Source organism: Pelobates fuscus, chromosome 4, assembly GCF_036172605.1.
Source record: "Pelobates fuscus isolate aPelFus1 chromosome 4, aPelFus1.pri, whole genome shotgun sequence".
Classification (NCBI taxonomy): domain Eukaryota; kingdom Metazoa; phylum Chordata; class Amphibia; order Anura; family Pelobatidae; genus Pelobates; species Pelobates fuscus.
In genome coordinates, this window is record NC_086320.1 from 56,737,373 (window position 1) to 56,752,988 (window position 15,616).

Sequence of the window (15,616 nt, forward strand, 5' to 3'; positions counted from 1 at the left end):
TTTGGAGAATGTGTTTAGGTAACAGAAATGTAATTTGCCAACAATGAAATTGTTCTATCACGTATAACAATGGCAAGACAAGCAGGGTTATTCAATAAAATATAGGTTGTCTGGAATATTGAATGAAATTCACATTTCTGAAATGTATTTATTTATTTTGTACACATATTTTCGCTTGAATTCCTTGTAATCCATAATTTAATAACATTAATTAATCTAGTCTTAGAATTGCTATAAACCATCAGCTCAGAGTGCCAGGTATTTAGCTTGCCAGCACAAATTGGTGTAACTTGCCATATTTTAACAGACACTGCAAATATATATTTCTATTATTATATGTTATTGGGGACTTCTGTGTATTCACCAGGAACTCTGCAGCCCAACACAAATTTACAAATAGAAACACTCAGTATGTTCTGTGAATCCGAGTTCACTTTGTATTTGACTTGGTATTTTTGGGGATTTTTACCACTGGAGGGTTGATTTACTGTAAAGTGGGAATTGTGGTGAACTCAAAACCCGGATTACAAAAACTAAGCTAAAAACGTCAAGTTGGGGAAAAAAGCTGAACTGGAGAATTCTTACAACTCCGGTATGTTTGCCGAAATTTTGCAATTCACTTTTGCAAATGACCGCAAATGATTTTATTTAGCAGAGAATTGTGGAGATATGACAACTGCAAAATTTAGGTAGAAATAGCAAAACTTAAAAAAAAACATCCAATTCAGCAATAGTTCTAGCTCGGAAATGTAGGTTTAAAATTTGCAATTCCCTTTGTAAATTCTGCACAGTTCTTTGTTTATCGAATAAATCCTCTATTTTGTGAAAAGGCCCCAAAGAACAGGGTCTCGCAAAAAGTTAAAATGTAATTTTCTCAAAAAAAATCTCCTACTACTAACTGCCTTTTAGGATTGGAAAATGATATCCACTCAGAGACCCTCATGTTCTGACGAACCCCATTTGACTGTAGTTAATCAATTGCTGCTTAGTACAAAGACAATACCTTTTGAGATGTGTTTTACAAAAGAAGTGGTGCCTCGGGAGACTCCACTAACAAAAGCTCCTGGGCCACGTGTGAGTCCTTCGTACGGGAGCCTGAAGAAGTCAGCAATTCCATTCCCAATGCTCCTTACCAGACTTGCAGGACTTCCAAGTATTTCCAAAGACCCCACCACCCAGCCTGGGGAGAACAGAATACATATCGTTTAGCGTGAGAAGAAACACAAGCAGGATAACTTTTCATGTCTGACGGCTAATGTGTATACCTGTAATAACTCAAAAAGGATTCACATGAAACATAGAGGAGATGTCAGATTTTAACAAAGACCATCAGACCTTAAGGAAATAGCAGGAAACTGCAGCTTAATTATTAACGCACCGTGTTCTCCACAAGCCAGAGACACCCAATAACCTGCCAGGAAAACTCCACACACCTAGAAAAATGTTCCATATGTGTTGCAGATAAAAGACTAATTTGAGTGGTGTTTTATTAAAAAGTAAAAAATAAAAAAAAAAATCAACAAAAAGCAGTAAGTTAGTTAGGGGATGCCAACATGGCATTTCATCTGAGAGAAGTGGACTTTGGTATGAGGTTCTGGACTTTTCAAATATAAATGTGGAATTCCAGAGCAATTTGTCAGATGTTCCTGTCTGGCATCCCAGATGTTTATCAACTACACTTCCCATGATGCATTGCCATCCCACACTAATTTGTTTAGTGTGAGACGATTTCTTTTGCCAATTCCAGACAGGATGGCTTAATACGTGACTTACTTTAGGCTGCTGTTTTAGGAAAGAAAATTTCGGGAAGGAATAAAGACAGTATTCGAAATGAGCACTTTTACAATGCGCAACATAAAAAAGAAAAGAGTTTGGTGGTGCAACTCTGGCACGGCATGCAAATCAATGAGTAAAATACAGAAAAATTATTTACACATAGCCATGACACGGTGATACAATAAAATCAGATATGTCAGAACGCATAACATGATGGCAAAGTTGGCAAGCATCTCAGGAAACACAGACCAGCTTCTCTGCTGTACCAAAGCAGAGTCATGACTAACCTAGCATGATGCTGACTGCATTCTCACGTCCGGTGTCAGGCATATTAAAAACACCGGACCTCTACCTACGCAAACTACAACCCCCAAAGATCCTTGCCAGCTGGGAATACACAAGGCTGACATTGGCTCTTGGCAGTTATAGGTTGGTTTTATTTTTTAGAATTTTAGTGCTCTATGTGCATGGTGAAAAAATAGTTCAAGTTAAAAAGTCCCTTTTAAAATGTGAGGATTACCCATACCACCCTCCAATTTAAATGGACAAGAGAGACACTTTAATTTTAGAGGGGATGACCAGAAATTCTAAAATATTTCAGGTGACTTAATTATAACAATTTATAGAACTAAAATTTAATTTAAAACAACAACATTTATAAACACATTTATTGTAGTTTAAAGACACATTGCTGGGAGTATTATTGTGTTGGGGCTCTGTTATACGCTCAGACACACCAACAAAATGGAACTCCTAAAAAATAGGGATTTGGGTCCAAAAACAGCGACCTTCCCTCCTAAATAAGAACACTTGAAAGGTATGGTATTACCGACTTTAAATATAATAACAATAACACAAAACATTGTACTTTTTTTTCATAGTAACATCAAACCACCGGATTAAGCTGTGCAGAGCATGTCCCTGCATATAAAGAAGATTCCCTCACATTAGTACATTAGATTGTTCTACCCCTAGCTGAGAGCATCTGACAGCCCATCATTGTGTAGGGTCAGTATGGAATGCATAACAAACACATCATATCTCCCAAACGCTAATCCAAAATCTAATTTAGGACATTTACCAGATCACTATACAGCAAAACTGGATTTAATACCAGGGTCATCGAAATGTTGCTCTTCCTCTCAATCAAGGGTGTGAAGAATTCTACCACTCGCGCAAATTACTGATTCCCCACTTTCACTGAGTTTATATAACAGCTGGCCTCAAAACCTTGCTTTTTCTTTATTAAATTTCCATTCCTGGTTCACTGACCGCAATGAACATTGTTAAGTTTTCTATCACAATAAAGCATCGAGAGCACGTTTAACACACGCAGTGTTTGCAGACTGGGCAATTAGCTAGGAACTCTGAAGAGTAGGCTAGCTGTGAAGTGATGCATAAAGCATTAAGTTGCTTGAGTGTGACTGTTTTAACACCAGGGAGAGGAACGTCTGTATCACACTCGGCATCCAGGCGACTTTACAGGGTACTTCGTGTGAAACACGGTAATGGGTTTTATGAAACGGCTCAGATATGAGTAACAAATCTAGTGCAGCCCTTCAATACTGCCACACCGTGAAATAATTGGCAAGATTTCTCTGGGCCCTTGTGTATTCTAAACAATAAAGATGCTGGTACCTGCGTTAACACAAAATGTTATTTATATAGCGCAAACATATTCCGCAGCTCGTACAATATAAAAGATGGTAAATTAAGGGTTTTAGCTTTCAAGTAATTCCCAGGGTTACAAGTTATAACCCAACTTAACGGTACTCATTTTATCAACCTTGGAAGGATGAAATACTGAGATTACCACGAATACAGCAATCAAACGTCATATACATTCCTATTATGTTGGTAACAGTCAAGCTATATGAACCACTAAGTCACAATATATAGAAAGGGAACTAACAAAATACATCAAAGAGGGAACCTATATTGCTATATACACGAAGAGAACCTGTATTGTAACAAAACAGGGCATATGGAACCTGTATTGTAATATACCTGGGTTAGGGAATGTTTATCCACATTCCCTAGCCCAGGTATATTACATTACACACTTCCTAACCCAGGTATATTACAATACACATTCCCTAACCCAGGTATATTACAATACAGGTTCCCTAACCCAGGTATATTACAATACAGGATGAAACTTGACAAGGGTAAGGAATCTGCACTGTAAAATAATGGGGGTGGGGGGTAACTTAACAGGGGTAAAGTGATTAGCGCTGTAACAAAATAGGGATAAGTGATCTGCGTTATAGCAAAATAGGGGTAAGTGATCTGCACTGTAATAAACATGAGTAAATGAATCGCACTGTAACAAAACAGGGCTAGGGAATCTGCACTGTAATAAAATGCGAAAGCAATCGATATTGTAACATAACAGGGGTACGGAATCTGCACTATAATAAGATAGGCAGGGTACAGTATCTGTTCTGTAACAAACGTGATCGGTAATCTGAGCTTTAATATAACATAGGTGGGGATCTGTATAGACCAGCTATAATGAACCTGTTTTGCAGTGTACACTAATCATCCATAGTGATCTATTGGCCCTGGGTTCTTGGCCCATTCATCAGTTATCCTCAAAAGTTGGACAGTATGGCGTGTTCAGATTAAACACACAGAACAAAGTGAATAAAAAAGGCAAGGAACGGGTTAAATGCTAACACAGCATTACACAGATTGCTGTTGGAAGAAGGAAGATTTTATTGCGAAGTCCCATTTTTTTGGTGCCAAAGAACTGTTTTATTTCATCTCCATTTGTGCAAAACAGTGACACCCTCCCGCTGATTAGTTCCCCGTTACCAATGTTTGCTGTAGTGATACCGGAGAAACTGACGGAAGCCAAGCACAGAGAGATGGACACAGGTTTCTTCAGGAAGGAAGAGATTCTTTATTGGATCACCGATCGGGACTCAGAGGGACTAGCGTCACCAAAATACAGCAAAGTCTGAGTACTGAATACATAGAGTACATTCCTTATATAGCACTGTAGCTCCTCCCACAATTAACTACACCCACACATACCCTTAACCTATTTAATAAATAGAGTCTAAACTCATCCATCCGGTCTAACCACGTGGCTCATCTGATACAAAGGAGAGGGACGCGTAATTCCAGTTCTTACATTCCTGCACCTGGTCAGTACAGTGATAACAGTATCTTAGCTACGTGTAATTAACTAACTGATACTACAAACACATATACATACATATGCCTTGTGGCAATCTTAGCCTGCTAAACTTGTATTTTACTGGAATTACATCACATTCCCCCCTTTGATGCCTCTGATATTTCACAATTACTTGAGGCATCACTTAACCTTGGTTTGCATATACCTCAGGTTACCATGAACCAGACCAGACTTATCTTATGATGTGAATCTTCAACATTCATCTTCTTGCATTGGTTCTCCCTGATCTAGAGCCTTATACTTATATATCGCCATTATCTGTGCAGCAGCCTTCCTCTCTGCTATACTTCCTATCAGGCTTTGCACAGACCTAACTACTAAGGGTATAAGACACGGTAGGAGTAGACACAACAGTAAAATCAGTAGGACTCCACCTACCACTGCCTTAAGCCCTCCAAACCACTCATACCAGCTACCAAACCAACTACTTGGATTGTACCCTTTCCATACCTGAGTAGGCACATGCACTAGTTTAACCATATGGCTAGTAAGCTCAGCTATTGCTTGCCCTTCGTCATCTATTTGAAGACAGCAATTGCTCAGGTTAAACTTCCCACATACACCTCCCTCTACTGCCAAAAGGTAATCCAAGGCTAATCTATTTTGGTACACTGCTGTCCTCATCCTGGTATTATGCTTCGCTAGAAGATTGAGTGCTTGTGAGGTCTCATTAGTAATAATCTCAACCACCGCCTGTAATCTTATAATACGGTTGAGCATATAAATTGGGGTTCTATAACCAAAGGTACCATCTTCTGCCCACGTGGCTGGCCCATAATAATCTATGATACGCTGGGGAGGCCATTCATTATCTTCCCAGGTGCCCATCTCTAAGGGTCCCCTTTTCTTCCTATGATTCACATCATACACTTTAACACCTAAAGTCTCACCTGTTTCAATCGGTAACAAGAAGAAGGATGGTTTGAGCATACCCAACACACATGCCCCTTCCCAGTCCTGTGGCAACTCCGAATAGGCTTTCTTACCACAGATCCAGTACAAATTTGCTGGGGCTCTCCAGGTAGATGTGATGGATAAATCAAACCACACATCCTTTAAACTGGCATATCTAGCAAACGGGTTAGATGGTTCTGAGACATTTGAAGCCGACCACCAAGTTGTATTTTTAGTATCATCATCATAAGCTTTTTGCCCTAGACAAGTTAATTCTCCTACAGAAGTATTATACATTATTCCTTTCCTTGCTATGCAAACATAACCTATGATGGAGGTCTTTAATCTCCACTCAGATTTACCTCTAACACTCAAATGATAATCGGCTTGTGTAGATATTAGTTGGTCAACTGCCTCAGAACCGGACATTACCTCCTTTGCTTCCCAAGGCCATTGGTCTCCCATGTTAGTACCTCCACACACATAGCAGTTGGTAACATTAAGACTACCGGCAATACTTTCAGCTAAATCGATGAACAGGTTTTTAGCATTATGGGGGATCTTATTATCTATACTCATCTCTTCGTAAAAGGAATGGTATACTTGATGAGTCTGGGAGGATACCGTATCAGTCTCTATTCCTATAAACAATAATGTCCCAGGATCTAAACCCGTCCCGTATATTTGAAACCCAAATAAATTTCCATACTTATCTAAGAACTTGTCGGGGTTATTAATGAGTATATGGACTGGGTTGCATTCCATAGACTTACAATAAGGGCTAGTCGGCAACTTAGTCACTATCATGTCTTTGTCTACTGTCTGTCCCCAAGTTGCCCACCCCACACAAGACCAATATGGGCAAAAGTTATAATCTCTATTTGGGCATCTAGGACTTACATATTTATTTTTGCTACTGGGACAAATATATTTATCGTTAGACCCATACGTCCTCTCCCATCTAAGATCCCCACATACATTCCACGGCTTTCTACCACTCGATATCGCTTTACACGCATCAAATAGCAGAACACCCGAAGAATGTACGGATTCTAACACCGTTTTATTAATTAGGGTCCCCTGAGGATCTCCATTCCTGAGAGTCAACCAGATTGTACGAGGTTGATACTCCGGACTGAAGCACTTAGGTTCTCCTACTCCTAAATGGCACACACTATAATCTATATTTAAGTATCTACATCTCGATACATCTCCTTTACACTCGTATTGTGAATGCCAAATTAGGGTTTGGGAAATATGGTTACCTGTTCTCGTAGTCTTAATGCATACCTCACAGCTAGGAGTGTCGGTACCTCTACCTTCCTGAATATAAAAACACATGTAAATAAACACAATCAAAAGCACATCTTTCGCCGTCATCCTCAGTCTTCGTCCGTGCGATGGAACCTCAGCTTCCAGGATGTGAGGGCTGCAGGGAATGGAGTTCTGCTCGTCTTCACAGGTGTCCCTTCGAGACTTTCCTGGCTTATACACTATGTGATGGTAAGCGGACAGGCTTTATTATGGCCTTCTCACTCACACCTGTAACAATAAAATTTGTAATCCACAATAATTCCTCGTTACTCCGACTGAGTAGTGCGTTTTAACCGGATCTTGCAGGGATTCTCTGGATCTACTGTAACTTGCCAAGAATCGACTGCTGCTGGTTTAACCCTGGAGTGATGTATCCACGGAGTCACTTCTGCTACTTTTATTGCTGTAGGGGTAGACAAAAGAACAACATAAGGACCTCTCCACTTGGGCCCTAACGGTACATTATTCCACTCTTTAATCCACACTTGATCTCCTGGATGATAACTATGAACAGGGGGATAAATATTCACAGGTAATCTATCTTGTACCCATTTCTGTACCTCCTCCATAGTCTTACCCAACTCTACAACCTGCTGCCGGGTAATTCCTTCTCCCAACTGACTCAAGTCCCCCCTTAAGTTACCAAGTACGGGAGGTGGTCGCCCATACATGATTTCAAAAGGAGAGAGGCCCATCCTTCTGGTAGGGGTACTGCGGATTCGCAATAAAGCTATGGGTAAGAGAACGTTCCACTTAAGTTGGGTTTCCTGACACATTTTAGCCAACTGGTTCTTTATAGTTCTATTCATTCTCTCTACCTTACCAGAACTCTGGGGTCTATATGCAGTATGAAGCCTCCACTTTATACCAAGCATATGAGTCAGTTGTTGTAGGCACTGATGAACAAAAGCTGGACCATTGTCCGATCCTATAGAACAGGGTAGTCCATATCGGGGTATTATTTCTCGTAGCAGGAATCTTACAACTTCTCCTGCTTTCTCTGTACGAGTAGGACATGCTTCTACCCAGCCTGAATAGGTGCACACAATTACCAACAGGTAACGATGTCCACCCGATTTAGGCATTACTGTAAAGTCTATTTGTAGATCGGACATGGGGAGTCCCCCCATAATCTGGACTCCTGGTGGCTTTACTGGTCCTTGTCTTGCATTATTCTTAGCACACGTTACACATCTGCGTACAATGGCCTGAGTCAAGTTGGACAATCTTGGTATGTAGAAATGTTTCCTGAGAGATTCTTCAGTACTGTCTCTCCCAGAATGTGTCCCGTTGTGATAATTTTGGACAATTTCTACCGCTAGTGATGCTGGTATGACTATTCTTCCATCTTCTAGCTGATACCACTTGTTCTCCAAATACTTTCCCGGTTCAGTCTTTAACCACTCCTCTTCTTGAGCTGTATAAACTGGAGTCCATTGGGACAGTGGAGTTGGTATAAGAGCAGCTATATGCCCCACATACTCCTGTCTTCCTGATTCAGCAGCACGCTTAGCTGCACTATCTGCCATCCGATTTCCCTTGGTTACATCACCATCTCCTCTCAGATGCGCTCGACAATGTATGATACCGACTTCTTTCGGCTCCCACACTGCTTCCAATAGTTGTAGGATTTCAGCTGCGTACTTGATTTCTTTGCCTTCTGAATTCAGTAGTCCTCTTTCTTTATACAAAGCTCCGTGGGCATGAGTGGTTAAAAACGCATACTTAGAGTCCGTATAGATATTTACTCTTAAACCTTCAGCCAATTGTAACGCTCGTGTTAGTGCTATTAATTCTGCCTTTTGTGCTGATGTTCCTTTCGCCAGTGGCCGAGCTTCTATCACCTTGTCTATTGTTGTCACTGCATATCCTGCATAGCGGATCCCTTCTTTCACATAACTACTGCCGTCGGTGTAATATTGAACATCGGGGTTCTGGATGGGAAAATCACGAAGATCTGGTCTACTTGAAAATACTTCATCCATTACTTCCAAACAATCATGTTGACTTTCAGTAGGTTGCGGCAAAAGGGTAGCTGGATTTAAGGTGTTTACAGTCTCTAAATGCACTCTTGGGTTTTCACACAACATTGCTTGATACTTGGTCATACGGCTGTTACTAAACCAATGATTTCCTTTGTAATCCAACAACGTCTGTACTGCATGTGGGACTCGTACATAAAGTTCTTGACCCAGAGTGAGTTTATCGGCTTCAGCTACTAGCAGGGCGGCTGCAGCTACGGCTCTTAGACAAGGTGGAAGTCCGCTGGCCACTGCATCCAGTTGCTTAGACATGTAGGCAACAGGTCTTTGCCATGATCCCAAGTACTGTGTCAATACTCCCACAGCCATTCTTCTTTGCTCGTGTACATATAAGTAGAATGGTCGTGTGTGATCAGGTAGACCTAATGATGGGGCACTCATCAAAGCCTTCTTCACATCTTCAAATGCCGTTTGCTGTTCTTGGGTCCATAAGAAGGGGTCGTGCTCTGTACCTTTGATAGCTGCGTACAGAGGTTTTGCTAGTATCGCATAGCTGGGAATCCATATCCTACAGAAGCCTGCTGCCCCCAAGAATTCTCGCACTTGTCTTCTATTCTTGGGTATTGGTATTTGGCAGACAGCTTCTTTTCTCTCTGGCCCCATAATTCTTTGACCTTCAGAGATATGGAATCCTAGATACTTGACAGTTGGCAAACACAACTGAGCCTTCTTTCTAGACACCTTGTATCCTGCCTTCCAGAGAATGTGTAGTAGATCGTGCGTTGCTTGCTGACAGATTTCTTTTGTAACTGCTGCTATCAACAAGTCATCTACATATTGTAACAATACACACTCTCCTGGGATGGACTCGAAATCCAATAGATCTTGACTTAGGGCTGAACCAAATAGGGTAGGTGAATTTTTAAACCCTTGGGGCAGTCTTGTCCAAGTCATTTGGCGTTTTGAGCCCGTTACAGCGTTCTCCCACTGGAAAGCGAAAATACATTGACTTTCTGCGGCAATTCGGAGGCAAAAGAAGGCATCTTTGAGATCTAAGACTGTGAAGTAAGTAGCCCCGCCCGGAATTAAAGCAAGCAGGTTATATGGATTGGGTACAACTGGATGTATGCTAACAACCGCATCATTGACTGCTCTTAAGTCCTGTACAGGTCGATACTCATCTGTACCGGGCTTTTGAACAGGCAGCAATGGGGTGTTCCAGGGGGAAGTACAGAATTTTAGGATACCATACCGTATGAACTTATCCAGATAGGATTGGATGTTCTTCTTAGCCTTCTGCGGAATGTGATATTGTCTTAGGCTCACTGGATAAACCCCATGTTTCAGTTCAATTTTTATTGGTGGAATATTGCGGGCCAGTCCTGGTGGGTTGTTCTCTGCCCAAACTCCTGGTATGTTAAACAATGTCTCATCACTCCTAGGGTTTTGGCTAGTCAACACTGTATAAAGTCGCCACTCTTCTTCCTTTGGTACGGATAAAGTCATAATACCTGAAGGTCCATTAAACTTTAAGGATGTTGTTCCATTTGGTAGGAACGTAATCTGCGCTTGTAATTTTGATAGCATATCACGTCCCAGCAATTGGACTGGACATTCAGGCATATAAAGGAATTGGTGTTTTACTACGTGGCCTCCCAATGTACAGAGTCGACTTTTAAGAACCGGTTTTTCAGCACTTCTTCCAGTTGCTCCTATCACAGTAATAGTCCTTCCAGATGGAGGAGCAACTAGATTAGTCACCACTGAATGTTCAGCACCAGTGTCGATCATGAACGCACTCCTTTTCCCCCCTATTGATACATCGACCATAGGCTCCGCTCGACCAAGGGGGATGGAGCCCGGTCGGTATCAATAGTCCTCCATGACAGTGTCAGCCAATCCTACAAAGTCCCTACCTTCTCTATCGCGGGACCTTTGCGCTGCTGGAATATACCTGTCTTCCCTAACACTTCCTCTGTTCCCATTACTCCCTCTATAACCATTACTCCCTCCGGGGCCTCCTCTACCTCTCGCTCTGCCTCTAAAGTTTCCGTAGCCTGCCCTGGGTAGGACCCTCTCGTACTGCTCTCTTTGCGGACATTCGTTCCTCCAATGCCCTTCTTCCTTGCAATACGCACACTGATCCCTACTCAAAGGCTCCCTACTCCATCTATTATTGCCTCTATCTGGGCCCCGTTTATCTACGCCTGCGATCGCTACCGCTAGCATATCAGCCTTTTTACGCATCTTGCGCTCCTCCTCTTTCTTGCTTTCTGTTTCCCTATTCATATACACCTTATTAGCTACCTCCATTAGTTGGGTGATTGACATACCTGCAAACCCTTCTAGCTTTTGTAGCTTGCGCTTAATATCTCCGTAAGCTTGGCTGACAAAGGCGGAGTTCACCATTCGGGAATTGTCTGCGTCTTCCGGATTAAAGGGGGTGTACAAGCGGTACGCCTCCAATAATCGGTCATAAAAGACACTGGGCGCTTCATCGCTTTTCTGGATCACCTCAACTGTCTTCGACATGTTAATGGCTTTCTTTCCTCCGGCTTTCATGCCAGCAATTATAGCGTCTCTATAGGCTCTGAGTTGAACCATATCAGCACCATTTACGTTCCAATCGGGATCAGTGTTGGGATAATGTGTTGCGGCCCATGCTGCTGGATTAGCTTGGTTCAAAGCACGGGCTCTATCTTCTAATGCTTTAATGGCTGCTTGATTTATTCTTGTCCTTTCCTCATTGTTAAATAAAGTCATTAGTAACTGCTGGCAATCAGCCCATGTCGGATTATGCGTCTGTACTATTGAGGTGAACAGATCAGTCATGGCTTGTGGTTTCTCAGTATACGAGGAATTATGGGTCTTCCAGTTTAAAAGGTCGGTAGTGGTGAAAGGGACATATACGAAGACAGGGTCAGCGTGTGCCATTTGACCTGCGGCATCGATATAAGCTGACCCGGGATTTAAGCGAAGAGGCATCTGATAGTGCTTTAATTGTTGGGCACCAGTCAACTGTCGGGTTTGGATGGGGCTACGTAGGGAAGCGTCAGTCATGGGTTCCGGTCGGGGAGAGATAGGGTATGGGGATGTGGGAGGTTGGTTTTGGGAAAAGGTAGTGAATAGAACACTTCGGGCCGAGCTAGATGAAGCTTGACCGGAAGTCTGAAGTGGCGCCAAATCAGGATATTCATTTTTAATGGAGGTTGGTCTATCTGGTTCCGGAAGGGGGGATTTAGTACGAGGGGGGGTGGATCCTGTACTGGAGGAGGAAGCGGAAGTGGATGAGGGTAATGAGGGGAGGGGTGCAGGACTTCCTGCGTTTGCGTCACTTCTTCTTAACGGAAAGTAAGGGGGCGGCAAAGGGATCTCGGACTCAGGGGGCGTGTCCAAAATGGGCCTAACACCAGTCCTAGTGGACGAGCAAGTCCTAGCTACCATGAGGCGACACTGCTCCTCGTGGCATGTCTGGAGCCATTTTGGCGAGTCATTTACGGCCTGTCTCCAACAGTCAATATAAGGAAACTGGCCGTAAAGTTCAGGCCTACCCGATACAGCCACGTGTAAGCGCTGTACCAGAGTTGGATCCAAACTGCCACGTGGCGGCCATGCCGCAACCAAAGTAGGCCACTCCCTAGTACACAAAGTGACCAAACGTACAGGAGACATCTTTACCCCAAAATCACAAACTTTGAATCCCTTTTTAAAATTCTTAACCATACATCCTAAGGGATCCGGAATCGTTGACTGCGACGCACCCATACTTAACAATGGAACGTCGTCGACAACGAATACTATACACGCGTACTATTCAACAGTCACACCCGTTTCCTCTGGCAACAGCACCACGTGGTACGGTTATCAAGTGAAACGTACACAATAACAATAAACACTCAGGGAATTCCCGTACACACACAGCTGCTACACCAGTCACTATATAATCAATATTATGCCCTTTGGCGTAACTACACAGTCACCCACGCTATAATTCTCTATATACGAATTACCCGTCTATAACACACCCCAGTAACATCGTCTTTTACAAATAGCGGTTACAGTACGGTTAGCATAGGTCAAAGCACAAGTTAAGGTCACAATACAATTATTAGTGGTTATGGTGTTAAACATGCAATGGACGACAATGATTAGTACTTATTATATAATGTCAGTAAATATACAGGGTTATGGTACCGTGCACTATAATACAGCAACACACTATTAACACTCTCGCTAGACGGCTGAGCTCGCGCTATCTAACAAGATATACACTTTACTAAACAATCGTTAACACATTTACAATTCCCAACTAAACTATTGGCCAGTACCTTGAATGGACTACCTAAAACTATATACACCCGTTTTGGTTAGCCACACTGCCCAATCACCACATATACATAGCGAGCTAGAGATCCGAATTTACACAGGCGCCTCTTAGTCGCACTATACAACGAGCTAGAGATCCGAATTTACACAGGCGCCTCTTAGTCGTACTATCAAAAGTCTAGTGGGTTCCAAATTTACACGCCTTCCCACTTAGCCCAGATAGGATGAGAACTAGCGAACCGAATTTACACAGGCGCCGCTTAGTCTCCCGGTCCCTCCGACCTAGCGAACGTAATATACACCCTAGAACGCTAGTCTAGACAAGACACCGGTGTCCGGCTAGGGCTATCTTACACCAGGACCCCGCCTGACTAACCAAATCAAACGGTCTGACTAAAGAGCGTTCGATCGAGCGGTGCGCCTTCGCTCCTTCCCTCCGACAGAGGGGGCAGATACAGATTCAAAAACCCCTTTGGGCCTACCGCACAATCGGTATACCCCTAGCGGGTCCTGCCGTCTAAAACAGCAGTTATCTTACCTCCTCGTTCCTGAACCTGAGTTCACACTCATCGACGGGGACACCCCAGCACTTCTCACGTAGAGGCCGATGATCTCCTGGACAACAGACCAGTGGCGCCGAGACGAAGGGAGGTCCACGCAGAAGTTCAGGGGTGCAGCCGTAGAGAACGTGGGCAAAGATAGACCGTCTCACGCCTCTGCCTCTCAGCTACCGTTGAACGATGAGCTTCCCGGCCAATGCACCAAATGATACCGGAGAAACTGACGGAAGCCAAGCACAGAGAGATGGACACAGGTTTCTTCAGGAAGGAAGAGATTCTTTATTGGATCACCGATCGGGACTCAGAGGGACTAGCGTCACCAAAATACAGCAAAGTCTGAGTACTGAATACATAGAGTACATTCCTTATATAGCACTGTAGCTCCTCCCACAATTAACTACACCCACACATACCCTTAACCTATTTAATAAATAGAGTCTAAACTCATCCATCCGGTCTAACCACGTGGCTCATCTGATACAAAGGAGAGGGACGCGTAATTCCAGTTCTTACATTCCTGCACCTGGTCAGTACAGTGATAACAGTATCTTAGCTACGTGTAATTAACTAACTGATACTACAAACACATATACATACATATGCCTTGTGGCAATCTTAGCCTGCTAAACTTGTATTTTACTGGAATTACATCACAGTAGATTGGTTTTGGCAGGGTCACTCCAAAATGGATAAAACCTTATGACCGGTGGACGTATAACTGGAAAATATTTGAAATCAAGTGAAAACAAGTGTGTGAGAGGAGGACACGTAAAAAGCGCATAATTATTCACCCTCCTTGTATTGTCCGTTATTGCTTAGCAAAGCTGTCTACTAATATCCCTCCAATATGGGAGGGGGTACCTTGAAGACTGTGAAGATAGAAGGAATGTTACTGTATCTGCTTCAGAGTTCTATCCAATCCAGTGTCCTAGACAATTATGGCTCATTAAAGTTCTGGCATGCACACACGTCTGTTTTCTCTCAACTGCAGTAACAATTCCGATGTTCTGCTAAAACCTTGCTATTGAGGTTTCTTGTTTTGAATACTCATATGAAACCGTTAGAAGCGACGATCCAAGTGAAGACACAAAACATACCAATGTACTGTTGCTTTTAGTTATCATTTATTTGTTATGTGGTGCCATTGGACCTTAAACGTTCATGTGATTCCTCATATATTCAGCTATAGCAGCTGTCATGTTTGTTTTAGTGTAACATTGTAGGTTAGACACACGACTCATACGCCAGGTTCATTAGTTGGCCTAGAAGAGTGGCTCTGAGACAACTACACGGCGGTCCTAAGATATTTAATAAAATGAAAACCCAAAACACATATCTGTTCAGCTGAACAAAGTATACAGGCACATTATTACGGTTATACAAACCTTGAAGATCATTGATGACTAAACTGGCTGTGCATTATGGTATACTCCACGGCTGGGATATCATAGATCCAGATATACTAGAACTCTTTGTGTATAGTGTATCAGTGGTTGGTAGGGGTATACTGATGAGACTAATGTTTGTGTAAAGCAATTGTCATCTACTACTATACGAGA

The 15,616-nt window shown here is 42.6% G+C and overlaps 1 protein-coding gene across 1 annotated transcript in view; it reads right to left on the bottom strand.

The window, feature by feature from the left end:
• Positions 1–15,616, bottom strand: part of VPS13B (vacuolar protein sorting 13 homolog B) — an 843,188-nt gene that overhangs the window by 24,613 nt on the left and 802,959 nt on the right. The window contains exon 57 of the mRNA XM_063451210.1: positions 1,004–1,180. Coding sequence (XP_063307280.1) covers positions 1,004–1,180 — 177 coding nt within the window. The remainder of the gene's footprint in view (positions 1–1,003; positions 1,181–15,616) is intronic.